The 17,671-nt window shown below is 32.2% G+C and overlaps 1 protein-coding gene across 1 annotated transcript in view; it reads right to left on the bottom strand.

Annotated features, from left to right (window-relative positions):
* Positions 1–3,445: 3,445 nt before the first annotated feature.
* LOC133202317 (protoporphyrinogen oxidase-like) overlaps positions 3,446–17,671 on the bottom strand; it is a 38,556-nt gene continuing 24,330 nt past the window's right edge. The window contains exons 10-11 of the mRNA XM_061338114.1: positions 9,999–10,148; positions 3,446–3,738 (exon numbers count right to left, since the gene is read on the bottom strand). Coding sequence (XP_061194098.1) covers positions 3,547–3,738; positions 9,999–10,148 — 342 coding nt within the window. The 3' untranslated portion in view covers positions 3,446–3,546. The remainder of the gene's footprint in view (positions 3,739–9,998; positions 10,149–17,671) is intronic.

Genomic DNA, 17,671 nt, shown 5'->3' with positions numbered 1-17,671 from the left:
TTATGGCCAAGGTTAATGTTGGGTAAAATTTTGTAAAACTGGGTCAAACTCCAAGGTCAAGTCATAAGGTCAAATATGCTGGTACCCAAAGAAAGGTCTTGTCACAAGGAATACACATGTGAAATATGAAAGCCCTGGCTATAACTAATCAAAAGTTATGAGCAATGTTAAAGTTTTTGCGGACAAACAGACAAACAGACAGACGGACGGACAGGGCAAAAACTATATACCCCCGAATCTTCGATATGGGGGCATAAAAATTTCTATGTATAGTTTTTTTGGGGGGGTGGATAAAAAAAATTAAAAACAATCAAAGAATGAGAGAGAAAAAGAGGGATAATTGAGAGAGAGAGGAGTGAGTGTGGGGAGAGGGGAGGGAGAAGTGAGAGAGAGAGTGTGGAGAGAGAGGAAGGAGCAAAGGGAGGGAGATAAAAGGAGTGAGTGTGATGAGAGGGAGGAATGAGTGTGGGGAAAGAGAGGAAGGAATTAGTGTGGGGAGGGAGAGGAAGGAGTGAATTTGGAGAGAGGGAGAAGTGAGTGTGGAGAAAGGAGTGAGTGTGGGGAGAGGGAGAAGGGAGAGAGAGGGAGGAGTGAGTGTGGGGAGGAAGGAGAGTGGTGAGAGCTTTATTCATCATTATAATAAAACAAGAGGTCCATGGGCCACATCGCTCACCTGAGTAACTTTGGCCATGCTGTTCTTTACCAGATTTCCTCCCTTGTAATACCTATTGTGGCCCCACCCTACCCGGGGGGTTATGATTTGAACAATTTAGAATCTACACTACCAGAGGATGCTTCCACATAAGTTTCAGCTTTTCTGGTCCAGTGGTTCTTGAGAAGATTTTTAAAGATTTTTCCTATATATTTCAATGTAAAACTTGGATTCCCTATTGTGGCCCCGCCCTACCCCCGGGGGTCATGATTTGAACAATATAGAATCTACACTACCCCAGGATGCTTCCACATAAGTTTCAGCTTTTCTGGTCCAGTTGTTCTTGAGAAGATTTTTAAAGATTTTTCCTATACATTTCAATGTAAAACTTGGATTCCCTATTGTGGCCCCGCCCTACCCCCAGGGTTCATGATTTGAACAATTTAGAATCTACACTACCAGAGGATGCTTCCACTTAAGTTTCAGCTTTTCTGGCCCAGTGGTTCTTGAGAAGATGATTTTTTAAAGGTGCTTGGACACAGATTTGAAGTTAATATTTTCTCAAGTTTTCGGTATAATATCATGACTTATATGTTGCTATAGCATTTCAAACGGAAATAAAATAAAAAACTTATTTTATCTGGAAATTATTGAAACTACAAATTTTGGGACGCGTTTGATTGATATATCCTAGCACTTTCATAAAGCAAACTTTATCCTTAATTCTTAAGAAAAGTAAAATTTTTGTTGTGTATTAATGAAATATATTCAAACTATAATCCAGAAAATTCAGAGTAGAAATATAAGAAAGCAAAACCAACTCACCAGTATTGTCAGTCCATGCTTAGTGATGTGTGCAGAGTTTAACAAATTGAACACGCCCGGTGAAACGTAAACATTAACAATAACAGAGCTCGTGCCCTGTTTACAAAAAACAGTTTACGTTTCACGGGCGTGTTCCATTTGAACATCACTGAGCACGGACTGACAATACTGGTGAGTTGGTTTTGGTTTCTCACATTTCTACTTTTTATTTTCTGGATTATAGTTTAATATTTTTCATTAATGCACAACAAAATTTCTACTTTTCTTAAGTATTAAGGATAAAGTTTACTTTGTGAAAGTGCATATATGTGTCAATCAAACACGTCCCGAAATTTGTAGTTTCAATAAGTTTTTTATTTTATTTCCATGTGAAATGCTATGAAAACATATGTCATGATATTATACCAAAAATTTGAGAAAATATTAACTTCAAATATGTGTCCAAGCACCTTTAAGATTTTTCCTATATATTTCAATGTAAAACTTGGATTCCCCATTGTGGCTCTGCCCTACCCCCGGGGTCATGATTTTAACAACTTAGAACCTACACTATCCCAGGATGCTTCCACATAAGTTTCAGCTTTTCTGGCCCAGTGGTTCTTGAGAAGATTTTTTAATGACCCCACCCTATTTTTGTCTTTTCTTGATTATCTCACCTTGTAAGGGGACTTGGCCCTTTATTTTAAAAATTTAAACTCCCCTTCACCCAAGGATACTTTGTACCAAGTTTGGTTAAAATTGGCCCAGTGGTTCTTGAGAAGAAGTTGAAAATGTGAAAAGTTTACAGACGGTCGGACTTGAGCTTTCAGCTCAGTGAGCTAAAAAACCAGTATATTTGACATGTGTGAAAATTAAGAAATAAAAATTGTTGTGAAGTTGTTTTGGGAGCCAGTTTTAACCGCACCTCATCATAATGAGGAAATCATAGTATTATGTGCAACAGCACGAGTGACAATGTGAAGGTGCGTTGTTTACAACACAAACCAAGCCATCACAATAACACAACTCTGTCTCACTTACATACAACAGGCTATTGTGCTTATGCAAATTTACACAACATGCTGGTGCGCTTACACAAAACATGTTAATTTACACAACTTTACACTACACTCTGTTGCGTTAACACAACTTTACACAATTTGGTTGTATGTAAGCGTGACAATGTAAAGTTGTGTTATTGTGACAGCGTGCTGTGTAAAGTTGCATTAGCATGATGCATGTTTTGTGTTAGTGCATTGTCTAAAGTTGTGTTAGTTTACAGCACTGTTTTGTGCCAGGGCAATTGACTATGCATGTTTTGTTGTGTTAGCACAATGGCATATTGTGTAAAGTTGTGTTAGTGTGACAGCACTGTTTTGTGTAAGCTTGACGGCATGAAATTTGTTAGCGTGAATATGTGTTGTGTGAATTTGCATTAGTGCAATGGCTTGTTGTGAACAATGTGCTGTTGCATTGTTGATAATGCACTGTTAGACTTTTGTAAATGGTCCTATCGGGATACAATATGTAAGGTACTGAATCAATGTAATCATCTACTCCCATGCTTAGAACAACTCCCATTGATGGAAAAAAGCTGTGCCCATCCCCTTTTAACACTATTTTCAAATGGAAAAACCTTTATTTTGTGTATCTTATGCAATTAATTCTATATCACAAGTATTAGTGCTATCTATGCAAATTCTTAATTTGGATGTATTCTTCATTAAGCTCAAGAAATGCACTAAATATATGAGTAAATAAAATCATATGGACATTGTACATGTGTTTATTATACTTCCAACATGTGAAATACTGCAATTTATTTATTAAATTAAAATCATTATTTTTCACAGTGTGAAAAAAAGGATTTTTTATATTTTCACTTGTTCTTTGCACTCGTGAAAACATTAAAAAAATCTTTACCACTTGTGAAATAAATTCCATATTCAACTTCAAAACATTGAATATATCCTCTATATATTTTGTATAAAACTAAAAATAATGATAATGCCAAGAACATAATCAACAAAATCTGAAAGCTTTCTCAGAATTTTACAATGGCATATAATATATTTATTGGTCTACAGAATTCATAAGTTTTCCCCTTCCATATTCTGCTGTACAGAGAGTGCCTGGTGAAAGCTGTCCTGTATAATTCCTGTAACACCAATTTCTCTGTAGGAGCAGCCTGCAAGTGTTAGTGGTAGCTTATGCTCACCAATATAGGAGTAAATACACTGAAGTATCTGGTTGTGTCCAACTCTATGCTGTGGTATGCAGTCCTAAACAAAAAGCAATATCATCATAATCATTAGCAATAGTTCAGCAAATAGTAAACTGACAATGTCATATGAGGCCCTGGGTGTGTGTTTATACATGTACCCATAGTGTGGAATGCATCACAATGTCTTATTACTTTAAAATTATCTTAAAATACGTACATCACAAATTTTTCTCTTTTTTTTAAACATAAAGAATAAATTTTAGTGCAAGCATGTGTGTCAATCTAACACACGCAAATTTTGTAATTTTTTTTATAACTGTGAACTATAAATGAAGTTTCTAAACATGCTTTTAAAATATATTAGTTTGAAATGCTCTCACAACATATATAAGATATGGAATTCTATTGAAATTTTTGATGGATATAGAATACAAATCTGTGTCTATCCCCTTTAAAAAAGATATTTAGGTGTGTTTCTTCCAAAGTATACTTTTCACCTATGTAGTATGAAGTCTGCATGGCAAAAATTCTTGAGAATTATTGCATCAAACAGTCTTATCAATAATCTTGACTTTTGACCTTGACCTTTGACCAAGTGACCACAAAATAAATGTATCTTTTTCAAACCATCTTCCAACTATATAGAAATACATGATTTCTAAAGAAATATTCAAGTTAACTGCATCCTACAAATGTGTAATGATTATGGATACTAACTTTTGACCCTGACCTTTAAATTGCCAATGTAAATCACAATTTTTTTTGTGTGTGTGTGTCTTTCTTTATACGGGTGAATTAAGAAAATGACCACCAAACTGAAATTTTTTGGAAAAATTCAACTACCGTATATACTCGCCTATAAGTCGGTTTTTTGGGAGTTAAATTTTGGTCCAAAACTCTATATCTGAATTATAGGCGAGTCATATAAAATTGGCGTTATTTTGAACGCAAACATGTAGTTTTTTATAAACATGTCCAACGATTATCGTTGAATAAAGTCTGCATATATAATTTTTCTAAGATTATGCATAAAGTACAAGCATTTACATATTTCAATAATTTTATCTTTATCCTAAGTGTGCAATACTAATTTTTTTTGATGATTTAAAATTGAATATTGGCATCATTTCTCAAAAGAATTAACTAAAACAAGTTAAAACATTGATTTGAAATTGTCAACCGGTTCTTGCAAAAAGTTGTACCGACTTATATGCGGGTCAATAGCAAATCCCTCCAAAATAACCTCAAAAATTACAACCGACTTATAGGCGGACCAACTTATAGGCAAGTATATACGGTACTTCTAGATCTAACATATTTTTCACTTATATCATCATATTGCACATGCATTATAGTTTAAAATCCTGAAGTGGCAATAGAATAGACAATTGGATTAAAAAGTTTCAGAATTTTTATTAGTAAAATTTCTTTTGAAAGAAGAAAATATCACTACACCTTAAAAGACTTTCTAAAATACATAATCACAAGAAATTATAGTTTTTAATGCTTCAAAATGGTAAAAGGGGTATAAATGATTAAATCTAGACCTTGATTGAGTATCTTCTCTTGTATGTGTGACAAAGAAAATGACTTTTTGATTGTCATTTTACATTATTTTTTCAATTCTGGTTTGAAAAGTTTTAATATGAAAAAAATATGAAGCAAAAAAATTGCCCAAATTTCACTTTTTTGTCCGTTCAAGTCAATTCTTTAAAAATAAGCCAAAAAGGAATTTTTATATACGAGTTCTCTTACAAAAAATACTAGATTTTGAGGTGACCCTATGTTACATTATTGTGTTGCACTCCTGACATCTGATATGTATTTTATTTAACATTGTTTTAAAAATTATAACACACAATAAACCATTCTTACTTTGTAAATTAATTTGTCTTTTTGATATTTTTGATCGTTTACGGCAGGTTTTTCATATTTTGAAGACCTTAACACATGATTATTTGCAAAGTGTAATATATATAAATTGTATATAAAACTATATGTGATATGATGAAAACTATTCTGTGAATTAACTAGAAAATTTCTGTAATTTGTTGATAGACATAGTGTTTTGAACATAAAGTATCAAACATTTTTTTCAACTCATTTTTTAGTAAAGATAGTTAAAAAGCATTGGTAATTGTAAAGCAGTTTTGTTGCACTCCTGACTGCAGTAAAATTTAAAATTAAAACCGCACAACACAAAAATTCATAAAGTGTTGGCAACATCAAGTGGTAATGAAATTGTGCAATATCTATAGTCCAATATTTTATAATTAAAACAGATAAAAGTATTTGAAATTCGCATTTTATCTAAAATTATTCCCTATTTATGCCAAAAAAACTAGCTTAAATGTATATTTAGAAGATAAAATATATTTTATAGTATATTTTCCTTTAGAGGACAAACACAATAACCCACCAGAAAAATTCTACTTATCATTTTTTCTTTATTTCTATTCTTATTGGATGATTTATAATTCTAACATATTTGTTGCACTCCTGACCAAAAGCACTGGGACCTTTAAAGTAGAATTGTGAAGTGAAAATTGCATAAGAACTTGTTCTGTTGTTTCAGTGAAGTTGAAGAGGAATTACTTGAATTTTATGACAATTTTTTAGTGTGTGTATTTTTAACATTCATTTAAAAAATCACAAAAAGGATACAAACACATCTGAATTGATAAAATTGAAAAAGGAAGGATTTTAATAATAAAACTGTCAATAATTTAGTATTAAATTATACAAAAAGATCATTATTAATTAATGAATATGTCTAAGCATGAATAGAAGTGTTTTCGTCACACAACTTGAATCTTTAAAAAAATGTGTTGCACTCCTGACCATATAAATATAGATCTGAAGCACAGACAGATCCAGTAATTAATAAATCTATTTGGTAAAAATGTTCTTTGTGTCTTTCTTTTCCAAAATAAAAATCAGAAAATCATATAATGATAATTGTTTTTTCATGCTTGGGAGCAAAACATCAAATGTTGCACTCCTGACATTATTGGGTATGCACATACACTTGACTCTAATTAATGCTGCTTGTGATTTATATAACATTTTTAAGTTTTAAAATGTATATCAGTTATTGTTTTACACTAAGAAAATTCTTTTTTGTCTTAATTTTCTTTCAGAATTTTACAATTGATGTTTTTTTGGCAACACTTCATTTTTTCTGTTGCACTCCTGACATGGTATAACATTTTTTTAAACATCAGCCATGACCACAACTTGATTAAACAAAAGTTACTACAGCCCACATTTAAAGCTCAATATTTTGAATATTATCAGGAAAGTCTTTATTTTCAACATTAAGCATTATTATTTATTTTACAGATCTCCAAAAAATATTGAAATTTCAAAATGTCACAAAAAGGTGTTGCACTCTCAACAATTTTAGCATCATTTTTGGGAAAATTTTTTTGTTAATTGAGATATTAACGAGATATTTTGCAGGTATTTAGACACTATCTAGAGACATATGCTGAGACATAGAAATCTATTTCCCGTGCCTGTATTTTTAGTGTGGGTTGATAAATATGCATTTGGTCTTTTTTTTTTAATTCACCCTTAACTATCCTTTATCTATGTACTGAATATTCACTGAATATGAATACTCTTATTTCAATTTTTGTGCCCTGCCATAATCCTGTGAATGAGGTTAAAAATACATAAATGATCTATTAAAAACTAATTCTCATCTATTCCTGTAAAATACAACCGATCCTATTGTGACCCATACTCATCCAAGGGGAATGCCTATCTACAGTACAGGGGTTTTCTTCATTATTTAACTAATTTCATTAAGTGTAATCTTGCTAATCTATAGACTAAGAATTTTATGCATGGTTTCCTGCAAACCCACAACCTTTGCTTTGGAGTCCTGCAATCTACACTCATTAAGGTTGTCACAGTATAGGCCCCATGCAGTCTTATCCTTTGGGGTCATGATTTGTATAAATATAATTCTACAATTCACAAGGGTGCTCCTGTCACTAAATTTACTCTGTACAGAAGATTTTTAAAGAGTTTTTCTATACAATCAGTATCAAAGAAATTGAATTCTCTTTGAATCCCTTCCATTCTTTGGGATCAAGACCTAAAAGTTCTTAATCTTCACATGAAATGACATGAAAACAGCTTTCGTCTTTTCTAATCGGTGGTTTATATATATATATATATATATATATATATATATATATATATATATATATATATATATATATATATATACATGTATATATATATATATATATATATATATATATATATATATATATATATATATATATATATCCAAAATTGAAATAAAGTCTCAGTAATCGGATTACAATATTAAACAAATATAATTTGTAAAGCTTCTGAAGATTTTTAATGAAAGCGCTAAAGCTTTACGGAGAATTCTTGTGTTTTCTTTTTATATTTGTTTAATATATATATATATATATATATATATATATATATATATATATATATATATATATATATATATATATATATATATATATATATATATAAATTCATTAATCAACATCCTAAAGATGTTTTGCGGACTGATTAGTTGAAACATTTATAGCAGTTATGCTGGAGAAGTCAAAATTTAAAATGTATAAAGATGCAAAAACATTATATATTTCTATCACAAAAAATGTAACCTTCTACCTGACAAATCACAAGATTTTATAAGGAAGGAGTTTTTTTTTTTTGTATAAAATAAAAAATATAACACCAAATGCATGTGGCTGGAACAGTTTTTTTTTTTTTTGGTATAGAAAAATTCAATTAGCAATTGCCTCACTACAGTTGAAATGAAACTTTTACTTAACATTTAAGAAAAGGAACAAACTCTAGCAACTTTCCAGGAAGACTAATATTTCAAATCCATAGTGTTGACATCCTCATCCTCCATTCAAGTTTAATTTAATGAGATTCAATATTCAAAAGCCATATTTTACATTTGTAAAATAACTAAAGGTCATAATTGCTGGCACTCTCAAGGCTTGCACCACCTGCATCTTTTTTCCCCCACTTTCACTGAAAGTGGGGGATATTAATTTCAATCTGTCTGTCCGTCCATCCGTCTGTATTTCTGTCTGTCTGTAACACTTTTGTTTCCACACAATATCTCAAGAAGCCTTTGAGCTTTTACACTGAAATTTTATACCACAACTCCCTATGACACCCTATGGCCTAAAAAAGACCCCTATTGATTTTGAGGTCAAAAGGTCAATGTCATAAATTCAAAAATTCTGCCTGTTTAACTTTCGTTTCTACGCAGTATCTCTAGAAGCCTTTGAGCTTTTACAATGAAATTTTATACCTCAACTCCCTATGACCTAAGGAAGATCCCTGTTGATTTTGAGGTCCAAAGATCAAGGTCATAAATTCATACATTCTGTCTGTGTGTAACACTTTCCTTCCGGGCAATATCTCAAAAAGCTTTTGAGCTTTTGCAATGAAATTTTGTACCATAACTCCTTATGGCCCTGCTTGCCACTCTCAAAGTGTCCCCCCCCCCCCCTTTTTTTGGTCAACTTTTTTTTTTTCAAAAGTCAATTGAAAATTTGTTGGTATCGATCATGCTCAAAGTTTTAAAGTTACTCCCCTTTTGCAAGCTCTCGACAGCTCAGTATTACATTAGGCAACAATTCCATATCATAATATTTGTTTTATATTTTTTATTTTGGTCAATTTTTTTTCAAAAGTAAATTTGAAATTTGTTGCCATCAATCACGCTCAAAGTTTTAGAGTTACTCTTCGTTTGCAAGCTCCCAACAGCTCAGTATTATGTTAGGCTACAACTCCATATCATATCTGTAGGGAAAGTAGTCCCTACAAATTTTGATGTACTCAATAAAATATGTTCAAAATAAAGTAGTCCCAGAGAATTGACACTGTATGGAGTATGCCCTGTACTATTTTAAGCACAGGAGCATGTAGAGAGTTATTACATATACCGGTAATACAAGTTGTAGGTGAACTTTATATTCTAATTACATCTATTAGAACAGTTTAGTAAAGGCTAAATTAGACACCATATCTTGTGTAAAATTTTGACAATATCGAATGTGAATGAGAATGCAGTACATTGACAATACCTAGTAATAATGAAGAGATTGCACTAGATTTCTGACAGAGAGAAAAAAAATGCTCTTAAATTTATTTGCAAAAAAGCCCTGCTGATACATTTGCACTAAAATATGTGCGAGTGAATTTTTCTCATTTTACAGTACTCCCTCTGCCTTTGCAAGGGGGGACGGGGTTCAACGGGCTCAAAATATTATATGACATCAAGTTTTATTTTAGCCTTACCATTTGATAGTAAACTTTGGTATAAACTGGTGATGCATCTATGTTTAATTGTTGATGCAAAACCTCCTTAGCTAGCTTTATTAAAGACTCATCATTTAAGCTTCCCACTCGATCTTCCAGCTCTTTCATCCATGCACCACCCATCATCACCTAAAAACAAGTAAATATCTACATGTTATTTACTGTATTTTTCATTTCTGAAGTGAGTTATTCAAATATACAATTAAAGGATACATAGTGAGGTTTATCAATCTGTGTGCATGTACTTGAATGTATGTTTAAATTACAAGAAAGAACTAAGTATACACCTTTAAGTAAATCTTCCTGTTTAGCAATTGAAAGTATAATGTGAATGTGTACTTAAAAAATGTTTTAAATGTAAAAGTTTTAATCATTGAAAAATTGAAGATTGCACATAAAATTTATTGTGTACTATATAACTGTTTCAAATGAATATTATACAATTATTGAACCCCTGTCAAAGAGACCATAAATTTCACAATTTTGAATAAAAATATTTCTTATCATAACCATGCAGTTAGTTTCTCTGCTGAATTAAATAGAGCAGAGAAAATATTTTTCAAAGAATAAATGAATTTTCACTGTATGATCAAAAGAGCCCTGCTTAAGGAGAAATGCCACACCAAAATTTTATTTAATAGGTCTTTAAGAAATCCCTTTTAAACTATGGTTTCAGCAATGAAAGACCGATATTAGCTTTTAATTATTTTATACGATTTTTTTTGCCTTTTTTCAGAGAAAATGAAAAAAAATGTTTTATTTGCAAATAACATGCTTTATGGTTTAAAATTTGCTATTAATAAATGCATAATATGAATGTCTAATAAAATATGTTGATAAAGGCTGGATAGACATTTTAATTTTTTAAATAAAAAATTATTTATGAAAATAAAACATTTAATTTGTGAATATTTTTAAACCTATGGTTAAAATCTTCATGAAACTAGTCACAACAAGGGAGAATATGTTGGTCAATCATATTTTAAAAAGAAATTGAAATGAAATTGAGATACTTTAGGGAAAATAATTATTTTAATATTTGGACCAATCCCGATCAAAATTAAACTGATCCCGATCAAAATTAACACAAAATAAATAAAATAATAATTTACTGCCTTCTTTTTGTATTTACCACCAAGAAATCTATTTGATTATCAAGTTCAATTACTTTTTAACCTGTATTACACCTAAACAAACTAGTATTCTTGTGAAAATGTTATCTATTTCCAATTATTCGTAATTCTGGTTGGGATCAATTAAAATTTTGATCGGGATTGGCCAAAATCAAAAAAAATTAATTTCTCTTAAATTTCACAATTTCATTTCAATTTCATTTTTAAAATATGATTGCCTAAGATTTTCTCCCTAGTTGTGACTAGTTTTATGAAGATTTTAACCATAGATTTAAAAAAAAATTCACAAATTATGTATTTTATTTCCATAAATTATTTTTCTTTTAAACAAGAGGCCCAAGGGCCTTAACGGTCACCTGAGTATGATACAACAATTTAAAGGATGCATAGAGTATAAAATGAACTGAAAGGTGAAACTTTGTTGCCAAAAAGCAAGAAAAATAGGGTGATCATGATCAACAACATAATTGGTCTTAATATTCATTAACAGTTTATAAATTATGTTCTATAAATCTGATCCCCATTTATCACTAACACCATACAGTATATTAACAAATTATCAATGCTTCTGTACTATTTTATTCCTTTGTTGAAATTTCTTACATTGGCCTCTCTTGGTCCTTGATGAACATTTAATAAGATAAGTTATTTTTGTCTCATTTTTATTTATCTACTACTTACAAGTCTATCTGATCATTAAAACTATGAAAGTACTTTTTGTATTATACAATAAAAGTTTTTGCATAATTATCTTATTCTATTTACCTTTCAAGTACATTATTTACAGTGATGAATTATCAAAAGTAAATGGCAAAGGGGAATAACTCCTCTCAGTAGAATACAAAATAATAGAGCCCTGGCCAGGACCAGAACACTTGACCAAATGGTCCAGATGTTCAAAAATCTGGTAAAAATAATCTTCCTTATTAAAACTTTTACTCTTTTTGCCTCTGATATGCCCAGGTGCGGAGAAGATTTTTAAAGAAATAACACATTTTTACTACAGATTCACTATATTATCAATAGAGCCCCCCCCCCCCCCCAACACCAGAGCTTCTGACCCTGGGACCATAAGTTTGCTCATCATAACTAATCACTTTGTTTATCTGCTTAACGCCAAGGAGCAAACAGGATTATTTAATAGAATTAATGCATTTTTACTATATTATCAAGAGCCCCACCCTCACACCAGCACATCTGACCCAGGGGTCATGAAATTCACTACTCTGGAAGAAGCACTCTTGCTCATCATAACTATACACTACTCTGGAAGAAGCACTCTTGCTCATCATAACTATACACTTAGCTTCTTTGCTTTTTTAACCAAAAGCAGAAAGGAATATCTTCAAATAAAATTTGCTTTTTCACTTTATAATCAATAGAAGCCCCCCCCCCCCCCCCCCCCACCAGAACCCTTAAAGGTGCTTAGACACAGATTTTGAACCTAATATTTTCTCAAATTTTCTGTATAATATCACGACTTGTATATTGAAATAGCATTTCACACGAAAATATAATTAAAAACTTATTTTTTCTGGAAATTATTGGAACTACGAATTCCTGGACGCGTTTGATTAACACATCTTTGCAATTACACAAATTTTAACTTTATCCTTAATTTTTAAGAAAAGAGGCGATTTTGTTATGTATGAATGAAAAATATTACATCTATAATCCAGAAAATTCTGAGTAGAAATGTTCGAAAGCAAAACCAACTCACCAGTATTGTCCGTCCGTGCTATGAGCAGGTTGGGGGGAAACGTAAATTCCGCTATAATAGTGGTATATCACTATTATAGTGAGATTCCGCTATATTTTCAGCTGTAGTTACCCTCGATTTCATCAAATAACATATTTGCTGATTAAAGCGCAAGTTATGATGGGTATAAAAATAGACAATAATTTGAATCCTTGCATGTTATGAATTTTATTTAATTTTCTGTCGATGCGTTTAATAATACGAACACACTTTTTAAAGCGGAAGTTACATTTTTAACATAGCAACCAGTGATTGCAGTAGTATTGAACAAAGACTGACTCTTAATATCTCTCACACATGTGCACAAATTAGTGCTTGTAATAACTTTGAACCCACGTTGAAATACGTTTGTCGAATTTACAGAAGAAAAGATGATTTTTGCCTGCATGGTAACGGGTATGGAGGCCCGTTGTGACAAACGAAAGAAGCTCATTACATGTTCACTTTACTCTGATGAAACCGATTTGTATTGCTTAATTGCAATAAATCGTGAACAATTATGTAAGATGTCATTTCTGCAGGTAATTACAAACACATTGTTTGACATTCTTTTTGAGAATGTTAAACAAAATTAACAATACGAACAACAAAGGGCCTCGGTTTTAAGGGTGTCTTCCATCTATTCCCACTTAAAAAAAATCCACATATTTCCGCTTGCAAAAATGATATAGTTAATTCAGAATATAACTTTGGGCAGACAGCCCATCAGTTACAAAAATAACTTATAATCTATACATATTTTACAATAAGTAAGAATCTCACAGAGTCTAAATGGGGGGTGAGACCCCTGATCAAGTGTTCCTCAGTCCCACAGTTCCATTCACTTGTATAGAAGACTATAATATATGCTATAATATAAAGCAGAAGAAAGAATACTTTAAAACAATTAAATTGTTTTACAATATATGTAGCAATGCTGTTGTATTATATATAAACATTTGAAAATTAACCTTGAAAAAATAGACATTGGGTCAACCTGACAGATCATCGTAACGTAATGTAAGAGCATGATGGATAAATTTCCCTAAGCCAACTAGGGTACATATGCGATGTGAACCGAATAAATGAAGTAATTTAAATGTACTTGGAGATTTGTAATAATATTCATTAATGTACTTTTTCCTTAAATTTAGATATCTATGGCACTGAAAAATGAAATTAAATTCGTCTTCAATTTGATGCGTATCGTAAACATCGCAGAATCTATCCTCCCTGCTCTTGCCTTGTGTTGAAAGTTCATTTGTGTTATAACAATTATGTTAATTACATCTCAACTTAGATGGAGTTTTTTTTAAATTCAATACACTTTAAGACAGAAAATACATTTCATAAATCGATGAAAATGCAATGATATATTTCACTTAATTTTGTTCAGAAAACAGATAAATAGATTTTAAGAAAAAATATGATGTAATTCACTCAATTTTTTACTCCTTGAATACGTACAATTTAAGACAGAAAATTAAGTAAATCGATTCAATTTCTTTTCCAATTTGCTTAAGCTTAAAATACTGTATGAAATATGAAGATAACAAACAGTAATCAATCTCAAAAGTCCATTGAAACAATAAAAAAAAATTAAACAGAGCAAACACGGACCCCTAAAAAACATCAGAGGTGGGATCAGGTGCCATAGAGGAGTGAGCACCCCCTACCAACCGGTCAACTCTGCCGTGTGCTCCTTGTCATGATCGTGAAAAAACCGTAGACAATTCAATGTGTAAATAATGGCTTATGTGTACTTAAAAAAGCAGGCTTGATATTTTAGCGGCTGTGGCGCAGACAACGATGTACTAATTCGTGATAACCATTAACAAATGAATTTCGCAAAATCCATGATCGACAGGGGATGCCTACTCCTCCATAGCACCTGATCCTACCTTTTCGAAAAAATTTATTGTTCAAATGGCCTTTTTCGTTATCTTCATATTTCTGTTTCTTCTTGTATTTCGTTCATTTATACCAGAATAATCTACTTCTGGTAATTAGAATTTCATTGTCTCTTTTTTGTTGCATAACGTACATGTAGTTAAATATAAAATTTTTTGCAATTTACACAATCAATAAATTGTGCAGAATCTATAAGACGTCACATCTACAGGTAATTTTCACGTTTCCCCTTTTCTTGCTAGGACTAATTATTTTATTTCATGGTTTCATCATCAAGAAAGGAAACATTTTAGATGTACCTAAGATTACATGTAAAAGTGACATATATTGCTTACGATTTAGACGACACAAATCGGTTCCATTAAAGTGAACTTGTGCTGGGCTTTATTTTCATTTGTCATAACGGGCCTCCATACCAGTAACTATGCAGGCAAAAATCACCTTTTCTTCTGTAAATTCGACAAACCTATTCCAAAGTGGGTTCAAAGTTATTACAAGCACTAATTTGTGCACATGTGTGAGAGATATTAAGAGTCAGTCTTTGTTCAATACTACCGCAATCACTGGTTGCTATGTTAAAAATGTAACTTCCGCTTTAAAAAGTGTGTTCGTATTATAAAACGCATCGGCAGAAAATTAAATAAAATTCATATCATGCAAGGACTCAGATTATTGTCCATTTTTATACCCATCATAACTTGCGCTTTAATCAGCAAATATGTTATTTGATGAAATCGAGGGTAACTACAGCTGAAAATATAGCGGAATCTCACTATAATAGTGATATACCACTATTATAGCGGAATTTACGTTTCCCCCCAACCTGATGAGGTGTGTACAAAGTTTAAAAAATTGAACACACCCGTGAAACGTAAACTGTTTTTGTAAACAGGGTACGAGCTCTGTTATTGTTAATGTTTACGATTCACCGTGTGTTCAATTGTTAAACTCTGCACACACCACTGAGCACGGACTTACAATACTGTGAGTGGGTATTGCTTTCGAACATTTCTACTATGAATTTTCTGGGTCATAGTTTTAATATTTTTCATTACTACACAACAGAATTGCCACTTTTCTCAAGTATTAAGAATAAAATTAAAATATGTGAAAGCGCAAGGATGTGTCAATCCAACGCGTCCAGAAATTCGAAGTTTTAATAACTTCGAGATGAAATAAGATTTTTATTATATTTTAGTATGAAATGTTATAGCAACATATAAGTCATGAAATTATACAGAAAATTTGAGAAAATATTAACTTCAAATCTGTGTCCAAGCACCTTTAAATCTGGGGTCATAAAATTCACAGTTTTGGAAGAGGCATCCTTGCCTATCATAACAATGTACTTAGTTTGTTTAAACAATACCCAGAGGCAGAGAAGAAGATTTTCAAAGAAATAATTCACCTTCACTACAGGATCTATATAGCCCCGCCCTAGCACCAGAACTCCTGTCCCCGGGGCCATGGATTTCACAATTTTGGAAGAGGCATCATTGCTTATCATAACAATGTACTTAGTTTGTTTGAATAATACCCAGGGGCAGAGAAAAAGATTTTTAAAGAATTAAAACATTTTCACATTAAATCAATAGAGCCCCGCTCTAACACCAGAACCCCTGATCCAGGAGCCATGAATTTCACAATTTTGGAAGAGGCATCCTTGCTTATCAAAACTATGTATTTAATTTGTCTTAATAATACCCAGGAGGAGAGAAGTAGATTTTCAAAGAATTAAGGCATTTTCACTATATAATCAATAGAGCCCTGCCCTAACACCAGAACCCCTGACCCTGGGGCCATGAAATTCATAATTTTGAAAGAGGCACTCTTGCTCATCATAACTATGTACTTAGTTACTTTATTTAATACCCAGGAGCAGAGAAGAAGATTTTCAAAGAATTAATGCATTTTCACTATATAATCAATAGAGCCCCGCCCTAACACCAGAACCCCTGCCCCTGGGGCCATGAAATTCACAATTTTGGAAGAGGCACTCTTGCTCATCATAACTATGTACTTAGTTACTGTACTTAATACCCAGGAGCAGAGAAGAAGATTTTCAATGAATTAATGCATTTTCACTATATAATCAATAGAGCCCCGCCCTAACACCAGAACCCCTGACCCTGGGGCCATGAAATTCACAATTTTGGAAGAAGCACTTTTGCTTATTATAACTATGTACTTAGTTACTGTATTTAATACCCAGGAGCAGAGAAGAAGATTTTCAAAGAAGTAATACATTTTCACTATATAATCAAAAGAGCCCCACCCTTACACCAGAACCCCTGCCCCTGGGGCCATGAAATTCACAATTTTGAAAGAGGCACTCTTGCTCATCATAACTATGTACTTAGTTACTGTATTTAATACCCAGGAGCAGAGAAGAAGATTTTCAAAGAACTAATGCATTTTCACTACATAATCAATAGAGCCCCGCCCTAACACCAGAACCCCTGCCCCTGGGGCCATGAAATTCACAATTTTGGAAGAGGCACTCTTGCTCATCATAACTATGTACTTAGTTACTGTATTTAATACCCAGGAGCAGAGAAGAAGATTTTCAAAGAACTAATGAATTTTCACTATATAATCAATAGAGCCCCGCAGTAACACCTGAACCCCTGACCCTGGGGCCATGAATTTCACAATTTTGGAAGAGGCACTCTTACTCATCATAACTATATACTTAGTTAGTTTATTTAATACCCAGGAGCAGAGAAGAAGATTTTCAAAGAAATAATGCACTTTCACTATATAATCTATATAACCCCTCCCTAGCACCAGAACCCCTGACCCTGGGGCCATGAATTTCACAATTTTGGTAGAGGGGTCAATGCTTATTACAATCATGCCAACAGTTTGAC

Source organism: Saccostrea echinata, unplaced genomic scaffold (genome assembly GCF_033153115.1).
Source record: "Saccostrea echinata isolate AGI-Se365-2 ecotype Australia unplaced genomic scaffold, CSIRO_AGI_Sech_v1 ptg000047l, whole genome shotgun sequence".
NCBI lineage: Eukaryota > Metazoa > Mollusca > Bivalvia > Ostreida > Ostreidae > Saccostrea > Saccostrea echinata.
Note: the sequence above shows the minus strand (reverse complement) of the source record. Positions and strands in the feature narration are given on the sequence as shown.